The 14054-nt window shown below is 39.6% G+C and overlaps 3 protein-coding genes across 11 annotated transcripts; all 3 read right to left on the bottom strand.

Moving 5' to 3' along the window:
* Positions 1-957: 957 nt before the first annotated feature.
* LOC103443838 (putative disease resistance RPP13-like protein 1) lies at positions 958-9677 on the bottom strand. 3 transcript variants are annotated; one of them, XM_070818004.1, is made up of 17 exons: positions 5758-9677; positions 5605-5666; positions 5398-5503; positions 5158-5277; positions 4877-5051; positions 4644-4778; positions 4409-4504; positions 4192-4300; positions 4007-4060; positions 3706-3864; positions 3076-3565; positions 2813-2985; positions 2323-2714; positions 2102-2224; positions 1869-1979; positions 1616-1770; positions 958-1474 (listed from the first exon to the last, which is right to left on the bottom strand). In XM_070818004.1, the coding sequence occupies exon 1, from the start codon at positions 9612-9614 to the stop codon at positions 6549-6551; it is 3066 nt and encodes a 1021-aa protein (XP_070674105.1). In that variant the 5' UTR covers positions 9615-9677; the 3' UTR covers positions 958-1474; positions 1616-1770; positions 1869-1979; positions 2102-2224; positions 2323-2714; positions 2813-2985; positions 3076-3565; positions 3706-3864; positions 4007-4060; positions 4192-4300; positions 4409-4504; positions 4644-4778; positions 4877-5051; positions 5158-5277; positions 5398-5503; positions 5605-5666; positions 5758-6548. The 3 variants fall into 3 exon arrangements, with proteins under 3 accessions (XP_070674105.1, XP_070674103.1, XP_070674104.1); XM_070818002.1 differs by having other exon boundaries at positions 958-1505; positions 2862-2985; XM_070818003.1 differs by having other exon boundaries at positions 958-1505; positions 2862-2985; positions 4409-4463.
* Positions 9678-10007: 330 nt separating this feature from the next.
* LOC139193997 (nucleolar complex-associated protein 2-like) lies at positions 10008-13962 on the bottom strand. 7 transcript variants are annotated; one of them, XM_070818009.1, is made up of 9 exons: positions 13070-13962; positions 12764-12979; positions 12395-12594; positions 11616-11944; positions 11358-11506; positions 11084-11170; positions 10717-10809; positions 10505-10633; positions 10008-10393 (listed from the first exon to the last, which is right to left on the bottom strand). In XM_070818009.1, the coding sequence occupies exons 6-9, from the start codon at positions 11143-11145 to the stop codon at positions 10075-10077; spliced, it is 603 nt and encodes a 200-aa protein (XP_070674110.1). In that variant the 5' UTR covers positions 11146-11170; positions 11358-11506; positions 11616-11944; positions 12395-12594; positions 12764-12979; positions 13070-13962; the 3' UTR covers positions 10008-10074. The 7 variants fall into 7 exon arrangements, with proteins under 7 accessions (XP_070674110.1, XP_070674106.1, XP_070674112.1 ...); XM_070818005.1 differs by having other exon boundaries at positions 11022-11170; positions 11358-11437; XM_070818011.1 differs by having other exon boundaries at positions 11358-11434; positions 12893-12979; positions 13070-13937.
* On the bottom strand, positions 13116-13955 carry LOC139194316 (putative disease resistance protein At3g14460). Its single transcript, XM_070818623.1, has one exon. The coding sequence runs from the start codon at positions 13953-13955 to the stop codon at positions 13116-13118; it is 840 nt and encodes a 279-aa protein (XP_070674724.1).
* Positions 13963-14054: the final 92 nt, after the last annotated feature.

The following is a 14054-nucleotide window of genomic DNA, read 5'->3' as shown; positions in this document are numbered from 1 at the left end:
CTCTTTTTTATTCATCCGAAACTGTGAAAAAAAATTTGCTTTTAAATGTTTAACAAACTGAAAAAAGCAAAGAGCTTTTTTTTTTAAGAAAACTAAAGAAAGTGGTTTGAAAACTTTGAGTTTTAATGGTAAGGATAAAATAAAAGGAATTTTAACGAAAAGTTACTGTTTATTTTAACAAAAATTCATATTTTTACACTAAAAAGTCAATCCTGGTACTATTCACTTTACCCTTTATTTTGTCCTTATCATTAAAACTCAAAGTTTTCAAGTCATTTCTATTAATTTTCCTTAAAATAAAAGGTAAAGTGAATAGTATTAGGATTGATTTTTTAGTGTAAAAATGTGATTTTTCGTTAAAGTAAATGGTTTTCGTTTAAGTTCCCAAATTTTTATACTTTTTTTTTGTTTTTTTTAATTTAAACAGTACCAAACTGGTACTTACTTCAAGATTAGTGAGACGACTTCATATTTTTATTTTGCCAATAATGCAGTGGACCACACACGGCAAACATAAAAGTGTTAATTTTTATCAAACTCTTCCAGTATGAATCATAGCCGCTTATTTTCAATGAATTATTATTGTGTACATGTTAAAAGTGTTATTTTTTCAAATGAGTCGAACAATGTCCTTGTTTGATTGCTGAGGCTTTTTTATACAAAAAGAAAAATAAACACAAAATTTTGATTTTGATCCCCACAATAACTACAGTTGTAGCTATTCTTGTTTTATTTTTACTTCCTAGTAACAATTTTGAATTTTCACCTGACATGTTTGGAATGAACCTAAACCGTAAGTTGACCAAGAGAATGAAATTATGATTAAAACACGCTATTGAGCTAATCCACGTATTATAATGTCGAACATATAAAAGGATCAATTTTGATAATTTCTATCACTTATATGCTTCTGTAAATAAATTTTGTTGAATGAAATATAACCATTGGCACATATAATGATTAAATTTTAAGCATTGACACGTTGATCTTGTACCAATAACCACAGGATATACGATGAACGGACACGATTCACGAATTCCCAGGATCCTCACCAAAAGGATCCGGAAAGGATCCTATAGGGTTAAAGAATACCACAACCTCATCAAAATTTTATCGGGGATTTCATCCCAGTTAAAGGAAATAAGGCACCAACAAATTACAGGTTATGACTATCTAGCTTCTGTTAATTAAAACATCCAAAATAATGTCCGGGGGTCTTCAAAATATAGCAACTTTCCAAATCGTGCAAGTCCCTGCAACCTTTTTGGCCTCTCGTCTCGTATAATATTGTACCAAACGGCAAACGCAGAATAATCCTCCTCCTTTTGCTAGTTCCCTGCCATAGACAGAGTGGAATTACTCTCCACTTCCACAGCAGCAGCTTCCAAATCAGCCACCATGGGCAGCCAACGACGTAGTGCTCTGGCCTCAACGTACATGGTAGAGGAAAATGAACTCCCACGCGCGAACTTGGCTGCACAGGCAGCAACAAAGTGTGCATTTGGCTGAATACGAGTCAGAAAAGCAAATACTATTAAGGGAAACAATGATTGGAAATTTCCTGCTATGTGCAATAATGTACACGAAGCAGTACCAGGGTTGAGTTGCTACATACCAAGAAGGTTTCTAAAATTGAGACCCAGCTGCTCCAACTTTCCCCATCAAACTTGGGTTAAGGCGTATCATCGACTATTTCTCCACGGCATCTTCCAGACTTCCTCTAGATTGGTTAACGAATCAAATGATCGCCTACATATATAGTGAGCCAATCTGCAATGTTCAAAAAATTTCTTCTTCGTTTGTTAACTTGCTATGCGAGTCACATGACATCACAAGACATCACACACGCTAATATATAGAAAACAAACCTCTGAGTCCAGATGCAACTTTGAATACTCTCTTGATTGCTCATGAAATCCACAATGGTGAGAAGAATGCTGTAACATCTCAGTTCCCTTGGATCACTTCCGGGAGAAAAGCTGTTTATATGCAGCACCAATAGGCACAATTTCATTTAAGGTATGTGATATATATTTTTCATTAAGATGAGTGTGGATGCAGAGTTTTGATGAAAATGTAGGAAAAGAACGCAGAGATTTACCTTCACACGCTTCTACCGTTTCATTCTAAATCGAACTGTGAAAAGCATTTTTTCTCTCAAATCCATTTCAATAGGATGCAACTCAACTGCTTGACCTTCATACCTCAGCTTAACAAGGTACTCCTAAATTCAAAGATGATGAAATTATTATTGATACATTTATCTTAGAAAACAAGCAAATGGAACTTAACACAAAAGAGAGTGGTGGAAAGCTCAATTACAGCTCGTCTGCAGTGCTCAAAGTTAGAATTATCATTCTTGTGAAATCCGTAGCACACCAGCCAACCACTTATTCTAGTAATATCATTTACCGGAATACCAACAAATGCAAGCGTGACGACGGTGCTACAATGATCAAGCGCGCTGTTCAACCACTTTCTCTGTACAAAATTATATCGGCACCCATTCGAAGATGAGAGTGGCATCAAGAGAAGAAGAAAAACCATGCCTCTCATATTCAAACTATAAAAGCATTAGAAAAAACATCACTCCAGGGGTAACCTCTCCGATTAAAGGAGGATTATATGCATGCACCATTCAAGGACAACTAATTGATGCATGTTCAAATCGTTGGCTGTAGATAATCCTATCTTTACAATTCCAGAGTTGCCATCTGCATCAATAAAGCCGACAAATACGTTAGTCCCATCGTGTTGTCCTGATTGATTGCATATGTGAATTACAATGATACATAAAGGAAGAACAGATTACACTCAAGTGTTCAACTACATAGACTGACGTCTGTAGTTCAACTACATACACTGACGTCTGTAGGTGCAGCAGCCAGCCACCATGCCTAGTAACACTGGCATTCTGGCAAGCGGTGCCAATAAGCCATGCTCTCTCCAACCATTGAGTTTGCAAAGAAACATATGTATATGCAGCTACCACAAGATGACAGAGGCATTGAAAGATGAGTAAGCATTCCGCCATATGGAAACCACAGTGGTATATATAGATATATACACAAGTACCTGAGTAGTTGATATAAGCTAACATTGTTTTCCCTTTGATAATCCTATCTTTACAGTTCAATAGTTTTCTCTCTGGACCGACGAAGTCCCATATACATTCAACCATTACATAGCTGAGGTCCCTGTCCCAGCAGGATTTGCGAGAGTGGGAGGTGTTGAAAACCGGTTCCTATTATATTTGACGATACTGTCCTGAAATTTAAGAGAAAAAAGAAGGGGTAGCATAGTTGATGTAAGCTAACATCGTTTGCCCTCTGATAATCCTATCTTTACGGTTCAATAGTTCTCTCTGGGCCGATGAAATCCCACACATTCAATATTTGAATAGCTGTCGACGAGAGCTGAGGTCTGCAGGTCCCTGTCCGGGCAAGAATTGCGGAGTGGGAGGTATTGAAAGTCCATTTCTGTCCAAAGATTTCAAACTTGACAGTCCAGAAAACCAAAGCACCATTTGATAATCCTATCTTTACAGGTTTACACTGTTTGCTGGCTGCATCAATGAAACCGATACATCTGTTAGTACCATCACAATGTCCTGGCTTAGCATATAGTTGAATTGAACTGTCTGATAATATAAACGCAATATAGATAAAGAAACTTGAAGATAGAAAAAGTGAGGAAGTAAATTACAATTTACAGCTGATCTGCAATGTTCCACTGGTGAAATCCTCCTCAATATAAATGCAATCTAGTAACGTAATGTACGTACTGGCCTTCAAGCAAGCACAGCCATGAGGCACTCTTCAACCGTTGTGTTAGTAGAGAGAAACATATCTCCAGTGCACCTGCCTGAAGATTACAGTTACATTGAAATATGAGAAAGTTATGCCGCAAACGAGACAAGTACGAGAAACCATCATCCAGGAGAACCATAAATATCCACCACAAGTTGTTCCACAGTATCAGACTAGTGTTCTGGCCTAAAACGTACGTGGTAGAAAAAAATGAACCCCCGCCAGGGCACAGGCAGCATCAAAGTGTGTGGCTGCATAAGAATCAGCAAAACAGATACTATATGTTAAGAGAAACAATGAATGGACCCATTAGCGACTGGGAAATTTCATGCTATGCACGATAACGGACATGGAGCACTACCACGGTTGAGTTGCTACTTACCAAGAAGGTTTCTAAATTTGAGTGCCCGCTGCTCCAACTTTCCCCATCAAACTTGGGTTAAGGCGTATCATTGTCTATTTCTCCACGGCATAACAAATCAAATGATCACCTACATATAAAGTGAGCGAATTTGCAATGTTCAAATAACTTTTTTCTTCCTCTGTTAACTTGCTATGCGAGTCACACGACACCACATGCTAATATATAGAAAACAAACCTCCGAGTCCAGATGCAACTTTGAATATTCTCTTGATTGCTCATGAAATCCACAACTGCGAGAAGAATGCTATAACCTCTCAGTTCCTTTGGATCACTTCCAGGAGATAAGATGTTCATGGATGGCAACAATAGGCACAATTACATTTAAAGTATGCGATATATATTTTTCTTTAAGGAGAGTATGCGGATGCAGAGTTCTGATGAAAATGCAGGAAAAGAACGTAGAGCTTTACCTTCACATGCTTTCTACCGTTTCATTCTGAATTGAACTGTGAAAAGCATGTTTTCTCTCAAATAATCGAATCCATTTCAATAGGATGCCAACTCAACTGCTTTCCCTTTTCATACCTCAGCTTAACAAGATACTCCTAAATTTAAAGATGAAGAAATTATTACTGATACATTTATCTTAGAAAACAAGCAAATGGAACTTAAAACAAAAGAGAGTGGTGGAAAGCTGAATTACAGCTCGTCTGCAGTGCTTAACGTAAGAATTATCATTCTTGTGAAATCCGTAGCACACCGGCCAACCACTTATTCTAGTAATATCATTTACTGGAATACCAACAAACGCAAGCATGACGAAAGTGCTAAAAGTGTCAAGCACGCTGTTCAACCTCCTTGTCTGTACAAAAGCATATCTGCACCCATTAGAAGATGAGAATGACATCAAGAGAAGATGAAAAGGCATGCCTCTCATATTCAAATTACAAACAGTATTAGAAAAGACATCATTCCAGGGGTCACCTCTCAGATTAAAGGAGACTTATATTCATGCCAGATAGCACCATACACTAACAACTAATTGATGCATGTTTAAATCGCTGGCTGTAGATAATCCTATCTTTACAATTCCAGAGTTGCCATCTGCATTAATAAAGCCGACAAATACGTTAGTCCCATCGTGTTGTCCTGACTGATTGCATGGTTGAATTACCTTGCTACAGAGAAGAAAAGCAAATTACACTCAAGTGTTCAACTACTTACACTGAAATCTGTAGGCGAAGCAGCCAGCCACCTAGGCTAGCAACACTAGCATTATAGCAAGCAGTGCCAATAAGCCATGCTCTCTTCAAGACTTTAACCATTGTGTCTGTAGAGAAACATATCTGTTAGTCCCATCACAACTACCACAAGATTACAGTTATGACGCAAACGAGAGAAGTATGAGAAAACCATCATCCAGGGTTTTACCTCTTGTCATGCAGGAGAATCATATATATAGACGCCAAATAATTCACTCCCCTCGCACTCTCCTGTAATTTCTTCGTAATTAGACTCTGAAACTCTAATTTAAGCTGGAATATTGCTGAGGACAATCAATTTAATAATGAATAAAAAAAGTACCTGGCTTTTGTCTTGAGAGTTGAGAGTTGGAGAGAGTGAAATGAAAGCTCACAAGATGTTGACTTCTCCATCTATCTCTATGCAAGGAATGCGAGCTACCTTCTCATACCGCTTCTTCAGATACCTCTTCTTCAGAGAAGGACAATCCAAGATGCTCAGATAAGAAAGAGATGCCGGCAAACCCTCTTTTGGCAGGAATTTGAGACTCTCGCAGCCTGAAATTTGTAACTGTTGAAGAGAAGTGAGGTGCTCAAGTCCCTTTCCGTCCAAAGATTTCAGATTCGATACATAAGAGATTGCGAGAGTGTGAAGAGTGGCAGGGAGCAGCTGCTCATTGAGCAACGTCTGGAAGAAATCTTTGCTTGCTCCGAAGATCTGAAATGATTGTAGGTTGGGAGGCAAACCCCCTTGTGCAAATGACACCACATTTGGAAGACTGGATATCGCCAAACGTTGAAGTGCGGTGAGGGTGTGCATTCGGTCCGGCAACAACTTCAAATTCTCGCAGTTGTTGACATCAAATAAAGTGAGGTTGGGAGTGGGCAATCCCCCGTCGGGAAAAGAGACAAGATTTCGACAATACCAAATAGACAGGGAGTTGAGATGGCTGAGATTTTCATCTGCTCCTCCTTCAACAGAAAGGGATTCCAGATTCTCACACAAACTTATTTGAAGAGATGAAAGTTTGGGGAAAATGCCCAAAGGGAACGACCTCAGAGAATCACAGCTGTAGGATAGATACAAAGACTGAAGGGAAGTCAATTTGGCCATCATCTCATGTGATAGGAATTCTAATTTTCTGCATCATCTATACGGAGTGACGTCAGCGTGGTGGGCAGACCATTTGTAGGGAACGACAAGAGTGAGGAACATCCCCCTAAAGTCAAACTTTGAAGACGATTGCTGTTGGGCACCATTTGCGGCAACCACTTAATATCAACATACTTAATATCAAGCATCTGAAGCGACAGCAGCGTCTCCGTCGACTCTAGCAACAATGAGAGACCGGGGCATTTATTTACTGTCAGTTTTTCAAGAGATCCTCGTAAGGATTCCGTATTCAAGGTATTACTGGCCCTGTTTACATGAAGAACCTCACACTCAGACACATCAAGTGTTTTCAAGGAAGGAAGATGAGTGGGCAAGTTTCCTCTCAGCTTCGGACACTCTGGCATTTCACCTCCACTTGGACTAGGCAGCCATTCCTCCCACTCTGGCATACTTGAAAACTCTAGCTTCTCTAAAGATTGAAATGTTTGATTTCCCCCGTACAAATCAACACCAACACTCACAACGGATTTCATCCCTTCTACATACAACTCTTTGAGAGCAGGTAGCTGACCAACTGGTGGCAATGAACTGCAATTATCACAATCAATGAGACGCATCACTTGTAAGTTGGAGAAGGACGAGTCTCCCACCCAATTCGCGAATCTGGTTCCACCATAACACCTAATGGTTAGTTTCACCAAATTTACCGAAGGTTGTAGTCTTTCGAGCACATATCTCTTTTTTACAGAATCATCGGAAACATTAGGAACCCATGCCAACTCTACCTCATTCAGATCTTTCTTATCCTTCAGCAAGGCATCAATAGCACCGACTACATTTTGCAGATTCAAGATAGAAATTTTTCCTCCAAGGTGAGACAACTCCCTCAATTCTCCAATGCTTGACCCAGTAGATTTCCCCAACACAAAAGCTGTCAGTGTTCTCAGGTTTTTTAATCTACCCATATGCACAGGCATTTTTTTTATGCAAGTTCCGCCAATATCAAGATGACGCAAATGAATTAATTTCCTCATGTCTGCAGTCAGTTTAACAAGAGAAGAACAACCTAACAACAACAGAGTTTGTAAATTGTAGAGGGTACACACTGTATCTGGTAACCTTTTAATTGTCGTATAAGAGAGATCGATGTAGCGCAAGTGTATGTGATTACCAATGGAATCAGGTAAGTGATTGATATTTTGATATCTTGACAATGATATTACCCGTAAATATTTTTGTGTTGGCAGAAAATCATCTTGAACCTTATTGCTTACATATACTTCGTCATCACTTGTGTCATATGGTGCTAAAGACACCGGAAAGAATGTGTGCAAATACTTCACTCCATCTAATGGCTGAAATTTTGAAGATGTATCAAATTTTCCTCTCATATACGAGAAGTGGCGAACTCTTTTACTAGCTTCCTGTGAATGTTCCAGATCCAGCCTAAAACAAAACTCTCCAGACACAAACATAGCCAAGTCATTGATGAGATCATGCATGGTGAATCTTGGTGGATCCAATCTTGGTCTTTGAAACAGTGATCGAGATAACAGTTCGTCAAAGTATCTTTTACCAACCTCCTCCATTGCATTCCCACTCTCTAATTGTGGAATTAAACCTTCTGCCACCCATAGTAGAATTACATTTTCCTTTTCCAATTCATAGCCCTTTGGAAAAATTGAGCAATAAGCAAAGCATCGTTTCAAGTAACTTGGAAGATAATGGTAACTCAATCTTAGAGAAGGAAGAACACTATTACTGTGTGGTAGATCCCAAAGATTGCTATCCAATAGGTAATTCCATTCCTTGTAGTCTAGGTTGCAACCTAAGAGACCCCCTAGTGTTTTTGAAGCTAAAGGCAAACCGTTGCACTTGCGTGCAATTTTCTTACCAACTTCTTCCAAGTTTGGATGTGCACTGGAGTTTTCATTTCTAAATGCATGTTTTGCCAGTAACAACCAGCAATCATCGTCCGACAATTTTTCCAAGTCATGAATTGGAATAGTATTTTTCATGATGGATGCTACACGTGTACTCCTTGTTGTTACAATGACCTTGCTTCCCTTCACCCCATAAGTGAAAAGAGTTCGTAGACGATCCCAGTCATCATAGCTCTCATTCCAAAGGTCATCCAGGACAAATAAAAATGTATTTCCCCTTACTTGCTCCCTTAGTCGAATTTCAAGGGTATTCATATCTGAGATATCCCTCATTTGTTCCCTCCTTACTTGTTCCCTTAGTCTAATTCCAAGGGAATTCATATCTGAGATATCCCTTGCTTGTTCCCTTGGTCGAATTTCAAGGGAATTCATATCTGAGATATCACAAGATTTCTCAGTGATTTGCTCAATAAGGGTCTTAACCACCCTCAAAGCATCGTATTGTTCAGAAACACAAACCCAAGCATGAACGTTAAAATGCTCTTTAACTTGTTCATCATTGTACAGGAGTTGAGCAAGGGTTGTCTTACCGACCCCGCCCATCCCGACTATTGGGACTACAGAAAAATTACTGCTACTTTCATTGTCAGATAGCAGCAGTACTGTTTTTAACTTTTCTTTATCCTTATCCCTACCATAGGGAGAGAATCCTTCCTCAACTACAGAAGTTGTGGGAGTTCTTTGTGAAACCTTGCTCCCAATACCTTCTATAAGACCAAGGAGATTTCGCTGTTCTGCAAGGCGTTCTAACCTCTTAAATAACTCCTCTATTCTACCGTTCATGCCTTTATATTTAAAAGGATTACGAGAGGTAGAGAGGAAGTTGCACACCTGGGTTTGCTTAGTCTGATCTTTCACCTTGTGACGCAAAGCTTCAGTATCAATCTCATCCACCAAGTCCTCGGCTTTGAACACAGCATGTTTGAGCTCGTCAAGCCACATGCCGACGGCAAGGTTGACAATATGCTTCTCCTCCGCGTCGTTGAGCACTGCATGAAGTGTAAGCAATGTCATCTTCAGTTTGTCCATGAGTGAATAGTTGAGTCTTCTTGCCTGGAAGAAGGCCATGAACTCTCCCGAAGCAATCTTTTCGCACAGCACCTGGATCGACCCGGAGAGCAAAGCCCCTCCAACCAAAGCCATTTTCTCTTGTTTGCAAAAGCAAGTTGGAAACTAGAAATTCCGTTTCAAATTTTCAGGTGAGCAAGTAGCAAAGCCTGTTTAGATTATATAGGTTAACTTTACTTCGTCGGTGGGGAGAATAATTTTCAGTCGACCTCACACGTTAAGCATAACGTGAGAATTGGTGATTGGGCTTTGGAGAAAGCATGCTTCTTTTTTGGTTAATTAAAGTGAGACGAAATTTCAGAAAAGGATAAGCATCTATCTTTTTTTTCTTTTTTCCGGGAGATTATATAGAAATTTCATATACGTGGGTCTGTGTACGTGTGCGTGTATATGCATGTAATCTCTGGTTATTGAGATATATAATATACATCCCTCAAAGGTGTGTATATATACACTTTGTGGGTCTCATTTTAAATTAACTTGCTTATTTCTTATTGATGATAGTTTTTAAATTTGAACTAGCATTACTCTTTCCTCAAATTATACTTTTATAAGAGGGAAAGAAATTCAAATTAATCTCTTCACATTGATCGAACAGGAACTTCATGCATAACTTCCAGGTACGGACAACAAAACAATGGAGAGCGTTTCGGCTTCTTGCTTTCCAGCTTCGAAGGAGCTGTGGTTTCTTCACTCCATATTTGTCAGCCGAAGAGGTGTCGCTTAAAGACCTGTCTTCTTCATCAGAACTGAGTACCAACACCTGAACAATATCTTCATCCATGGCTACTTGGTCCTGGCACTCAGTCTTTCGCTTCCTTTTCTTCTTTTTCACATCTTTGGGTGGTTCAGCTCTGAAAAACCAATAATAATGTTACAACACAAATACCAAAAGTAAAATTGTATAGAAATCTAGAGAGAGAGAGAGAGAGAGAGAGAGAGAGAGAGAGAGAGAGTGACCATACTTGGAATCCTTTCCTGGTAACCAGGACAAACTAAAGGCAGCAATGCCTTCGTTGTCCCTGGTGTCATCTGTTTCGTCGCTTTCTCGTCCTTTACTTCCAAAGACAGATGAATGCTCGCCCACAAGAACACTGGAAGCAATTAGCATGTTAGAAAATGGAACATCAAACATGATTCTGTGAAAATGTACTCAATAGACAACAAGATCTCAGACCTGGATTCCGACAACGAAGCATTTCTTTGTTGGGCTATTTCACGTAGAGTTGCAACGTACTTCGACAGAGGACTAGCCCGACTTTTTCTCATCCTATAATAAGGACTTCAGTTTCTCCAAGATGATATCAAAATAAAATGAAATGAAGGCAAAGCGTTAAAGATATTTCAGATTAAAACAAAGTTTGACAATTCAATCATGAAAGATCCAAGAAATAGGCATTTGTGGTTATTAATGGCTGGTAACATTTAGCAAAGTACACATACATATAATACATTGGTGGCAAAATCACATAAAGGTCGTACCCAGTGCACAAGACTCCCAAATCACATGAGAGAAAAAAATTACGGAAGGGCAGACAGCAGACCTCAAGGAAATACTCAGCTGCAGGATCATTTGGGAGAAAAGAAATTGACATACGCCTTTCATTTGTAAACTGACAATTGGCCTCGATCTGGGATATGGAAGAGCTGAAACATTAGCTACGTACAACAAGGTTTTCCAACATTTAAAAGATGTAATTATTAACAGATGAAAGAGTATTAAAAACTTCTTCAACCAATCAATAGTCCACACATCTCAAGCTCGGGCATGGGAGCAGAGCACATGTGGTCACTAGACCCGCCACTCTAACCACGTACCTGATGAATGAGCTCCCTCATTGCTTTCCAAAACCTCTCAACCTTGGTGGATTTGCAGAAGGTACGCAATCGTACAGCTACTGGAATAAAAGACAACTCAGGGAATGCAACAGAAAAGCTCGACTAAGCTAAATGTTCAGCAAGCTCGTCTACAACAGATAACACACACGCTTCCTGAAAATTTTCCTCAAACTCCTAAAAACAATAACAATGTAGTACTGAATTTGAAGAAGAGACAATGTCCACACTAAAATATACCTTCAGTACAGTGCACAAATCAATAGCTTTGCCAACACCACCAGTGGTGGGTCTGTTCAACTCTTTCATCTCAAGCATGTCCAAAAGCAGCATAGAAACCAGAGTGAAAGTACCCGTCGAAGCAGCAATGCGATTAAGCATTCTAATACACCTCGATCTAAGGGGGAAGTACCTAGCTGTTGGAACTAGACGGGCTACCCCATAATTATTTGAGCCAGGGAATACGCAACAGGCCTAAACTCAGGTTCTGTGCCATAGGAAGAGACGGCTCCAGACCAGAGCTCAAGACAGTTCATGAACTTCCACTCATAAACCTTTCAGAATGCTTCCTACAAAACGCAAAGCAACACAAGTTAAATGCTAGATATATAGGGCATCTGGCGCGTTTTAAACTAAATACAATTTCTAAAATTAAAAAAGAAAATGAGAAACTAGAATTTGAAACATGGAGGAAAAGCTAACATTTTTATTCAATGGTACCAAGAAAATATGATTCTTTTTTTTCGATGTAGTCAATGACTTAGAAAAAACTTTTACAGGCAGTTTATCTAGCCGCTCTTGTAATAATTCATCGAGGTTAAGTTCTCTCAGTTGGGTAGGTAGTGTCATGAGCCTTTCTGATCATTCCTAAGTTCTACAAAGATGCATGTTAGCCTACAAGAGACAATCCAATAACTAAACAAAAGGTAAACATTCAGATTTCAAGGATAATAGTACCGTAGTTCAATTACATTGATACATAGGAAGAACAGATTACACTCAAGTGTTCAACTGCTTACATTGAAATCTGTAGGCGCAGCAGCCAGCCACCGAGTCTAGTAATACTGGCATTCTAGCATGCAGTGCCAGTAAGCGGTGCTCTCTTAATAGAGTTGAGAGTCCAGTAGGTTTTGAACGTCCATTTCCATCCAAAGATTTCAAACTTGATAGTTCAGTAAACCAGAGCTCCATTTGATAATCCTATCTTTACAGGTTTAGTCTGTTTGCTCAATGCATCAATGAAACCGATATATCTGTTAGTCCCTTCACATTTTCTTGACTTAGCATATAGTTGAAATGAACTGTTAAAGAAAAAGACTGATCCCTAATATAAATGCAATAGGGAAAAGGCAAACCCAAGATAGAAAAAGTGAGAGAAAGTAAATTACAATTTACATCTGATCTGCAATGTTCAACCGGTGAAATCCATAGCACAACCATGAGGCACAGCGATGAGGCACTATTCAACTGTTGTGCGCAAACGGGAGAAGTATGAAAAACCATCACTAAGGGCTTACCTCTTCTCGTGCAGGAGAATCATGTACATCCACCCCAAGTAGTTCCACAGTATCAGACTACAAAGAAGTCAGTCTCCTCGCATTCTCCTGTAATTTCATTGGAATTAGACTCCGAAACTTGAATTTAAGTAGGAGTATTGCTGAGGACAATAAATATAATTATAAACAAGAAATTACCTGGCTTCGTCTTGAGAGTTGAGAGTTGGAGAGGTGAAGTGAAAGCTCATAGGATGGTGACTTCATCGTCTATCTTTATGCAAGGAATGCGAGATATGTTTCTCCAATCTTTTCCCTTCTTGTTCCGATAACTCCTCTTCAGAGAAGGACAATTCTCGATACTCAACCAAGAAAGAGACGCCGGAAAACCCTCTTTTGGCAGGAATTCGAGACTCTGGCACCATGAAATTTCTAGCTGTTGAAGAGAAGTGGGGTGCCCAAGTCCCTTCCCGTCCAAAGATTTCAGATTTGAAAGATGAGAGATTTTGAGAGTGAGAAGAGTGGCAGGGAGCAGATGTTCCTTGAGCAACGTCTCCAGCAGGTCCTTGTTTCTGGTGATTATAAATTCTTGAAGAGAGACAAGTCCTTGCAATCCCCACTCCTCTGAAGGCCTCAGTCTCTCACAATTTTCGATCCAAAATGCTTGTAGGTTGCGAGGCATACCCCCTTTTGCAAGTGACTCCAGATTTGGAAGATTTTGTATCCACAAATAGTCGGTGAGGGTGTGCATTCCGTCCGGCAACAACTTCAAACTCTTGCATCCCCAGACTGAAAAGGATGTCAGGTGGGGAGTGGGCAATCCTCCGTCGGGAAAAGAGACCAGATTTGGACATCTCCGGAGAGACAGGTAGTCGAGATGGCTGAGATTTTCAACTGCTCTTCCTTCAACATAAAGGGACTCCAGATTCTGACAACCATAGATACCAAGAGTTGAAAGCTTGGGGAAGATGCCCAAAGGGAACGAACTCAGAGAATCACAGCAATCCAAAACTCTAGCCTCTCTAAAGATTGAAACGGTTGATATCCCCCCGTAGAATTCAACACCAACACTCGTAGCATGTTTCATGCTTTCTACATATAATCATTTAGACGTGGGTGCTTTGTAAAAACTCGAGTTAGCAATTTCTTTGGTGGCGTTAGATTTTGATATTTTTCATCCATCCTG

This window comes from Malus domestica, chromosome 03 (assembly GCF_042453785.1).
Source record: "Malus domestica chromosome 03, GDT2T_hap1".
Classification (NCBI taxonomy): Eukaryota; Viridiplantae; Streptophyta; class Magnoliopsida; order Rosales; family Rosaceae; genus Malus; species Malus domestica.
The sequence above is the reverse complement of the archived record's forward strand: the minus strand, read 5'-3'. Positions and strand labels throughout refer to the sequence as shown.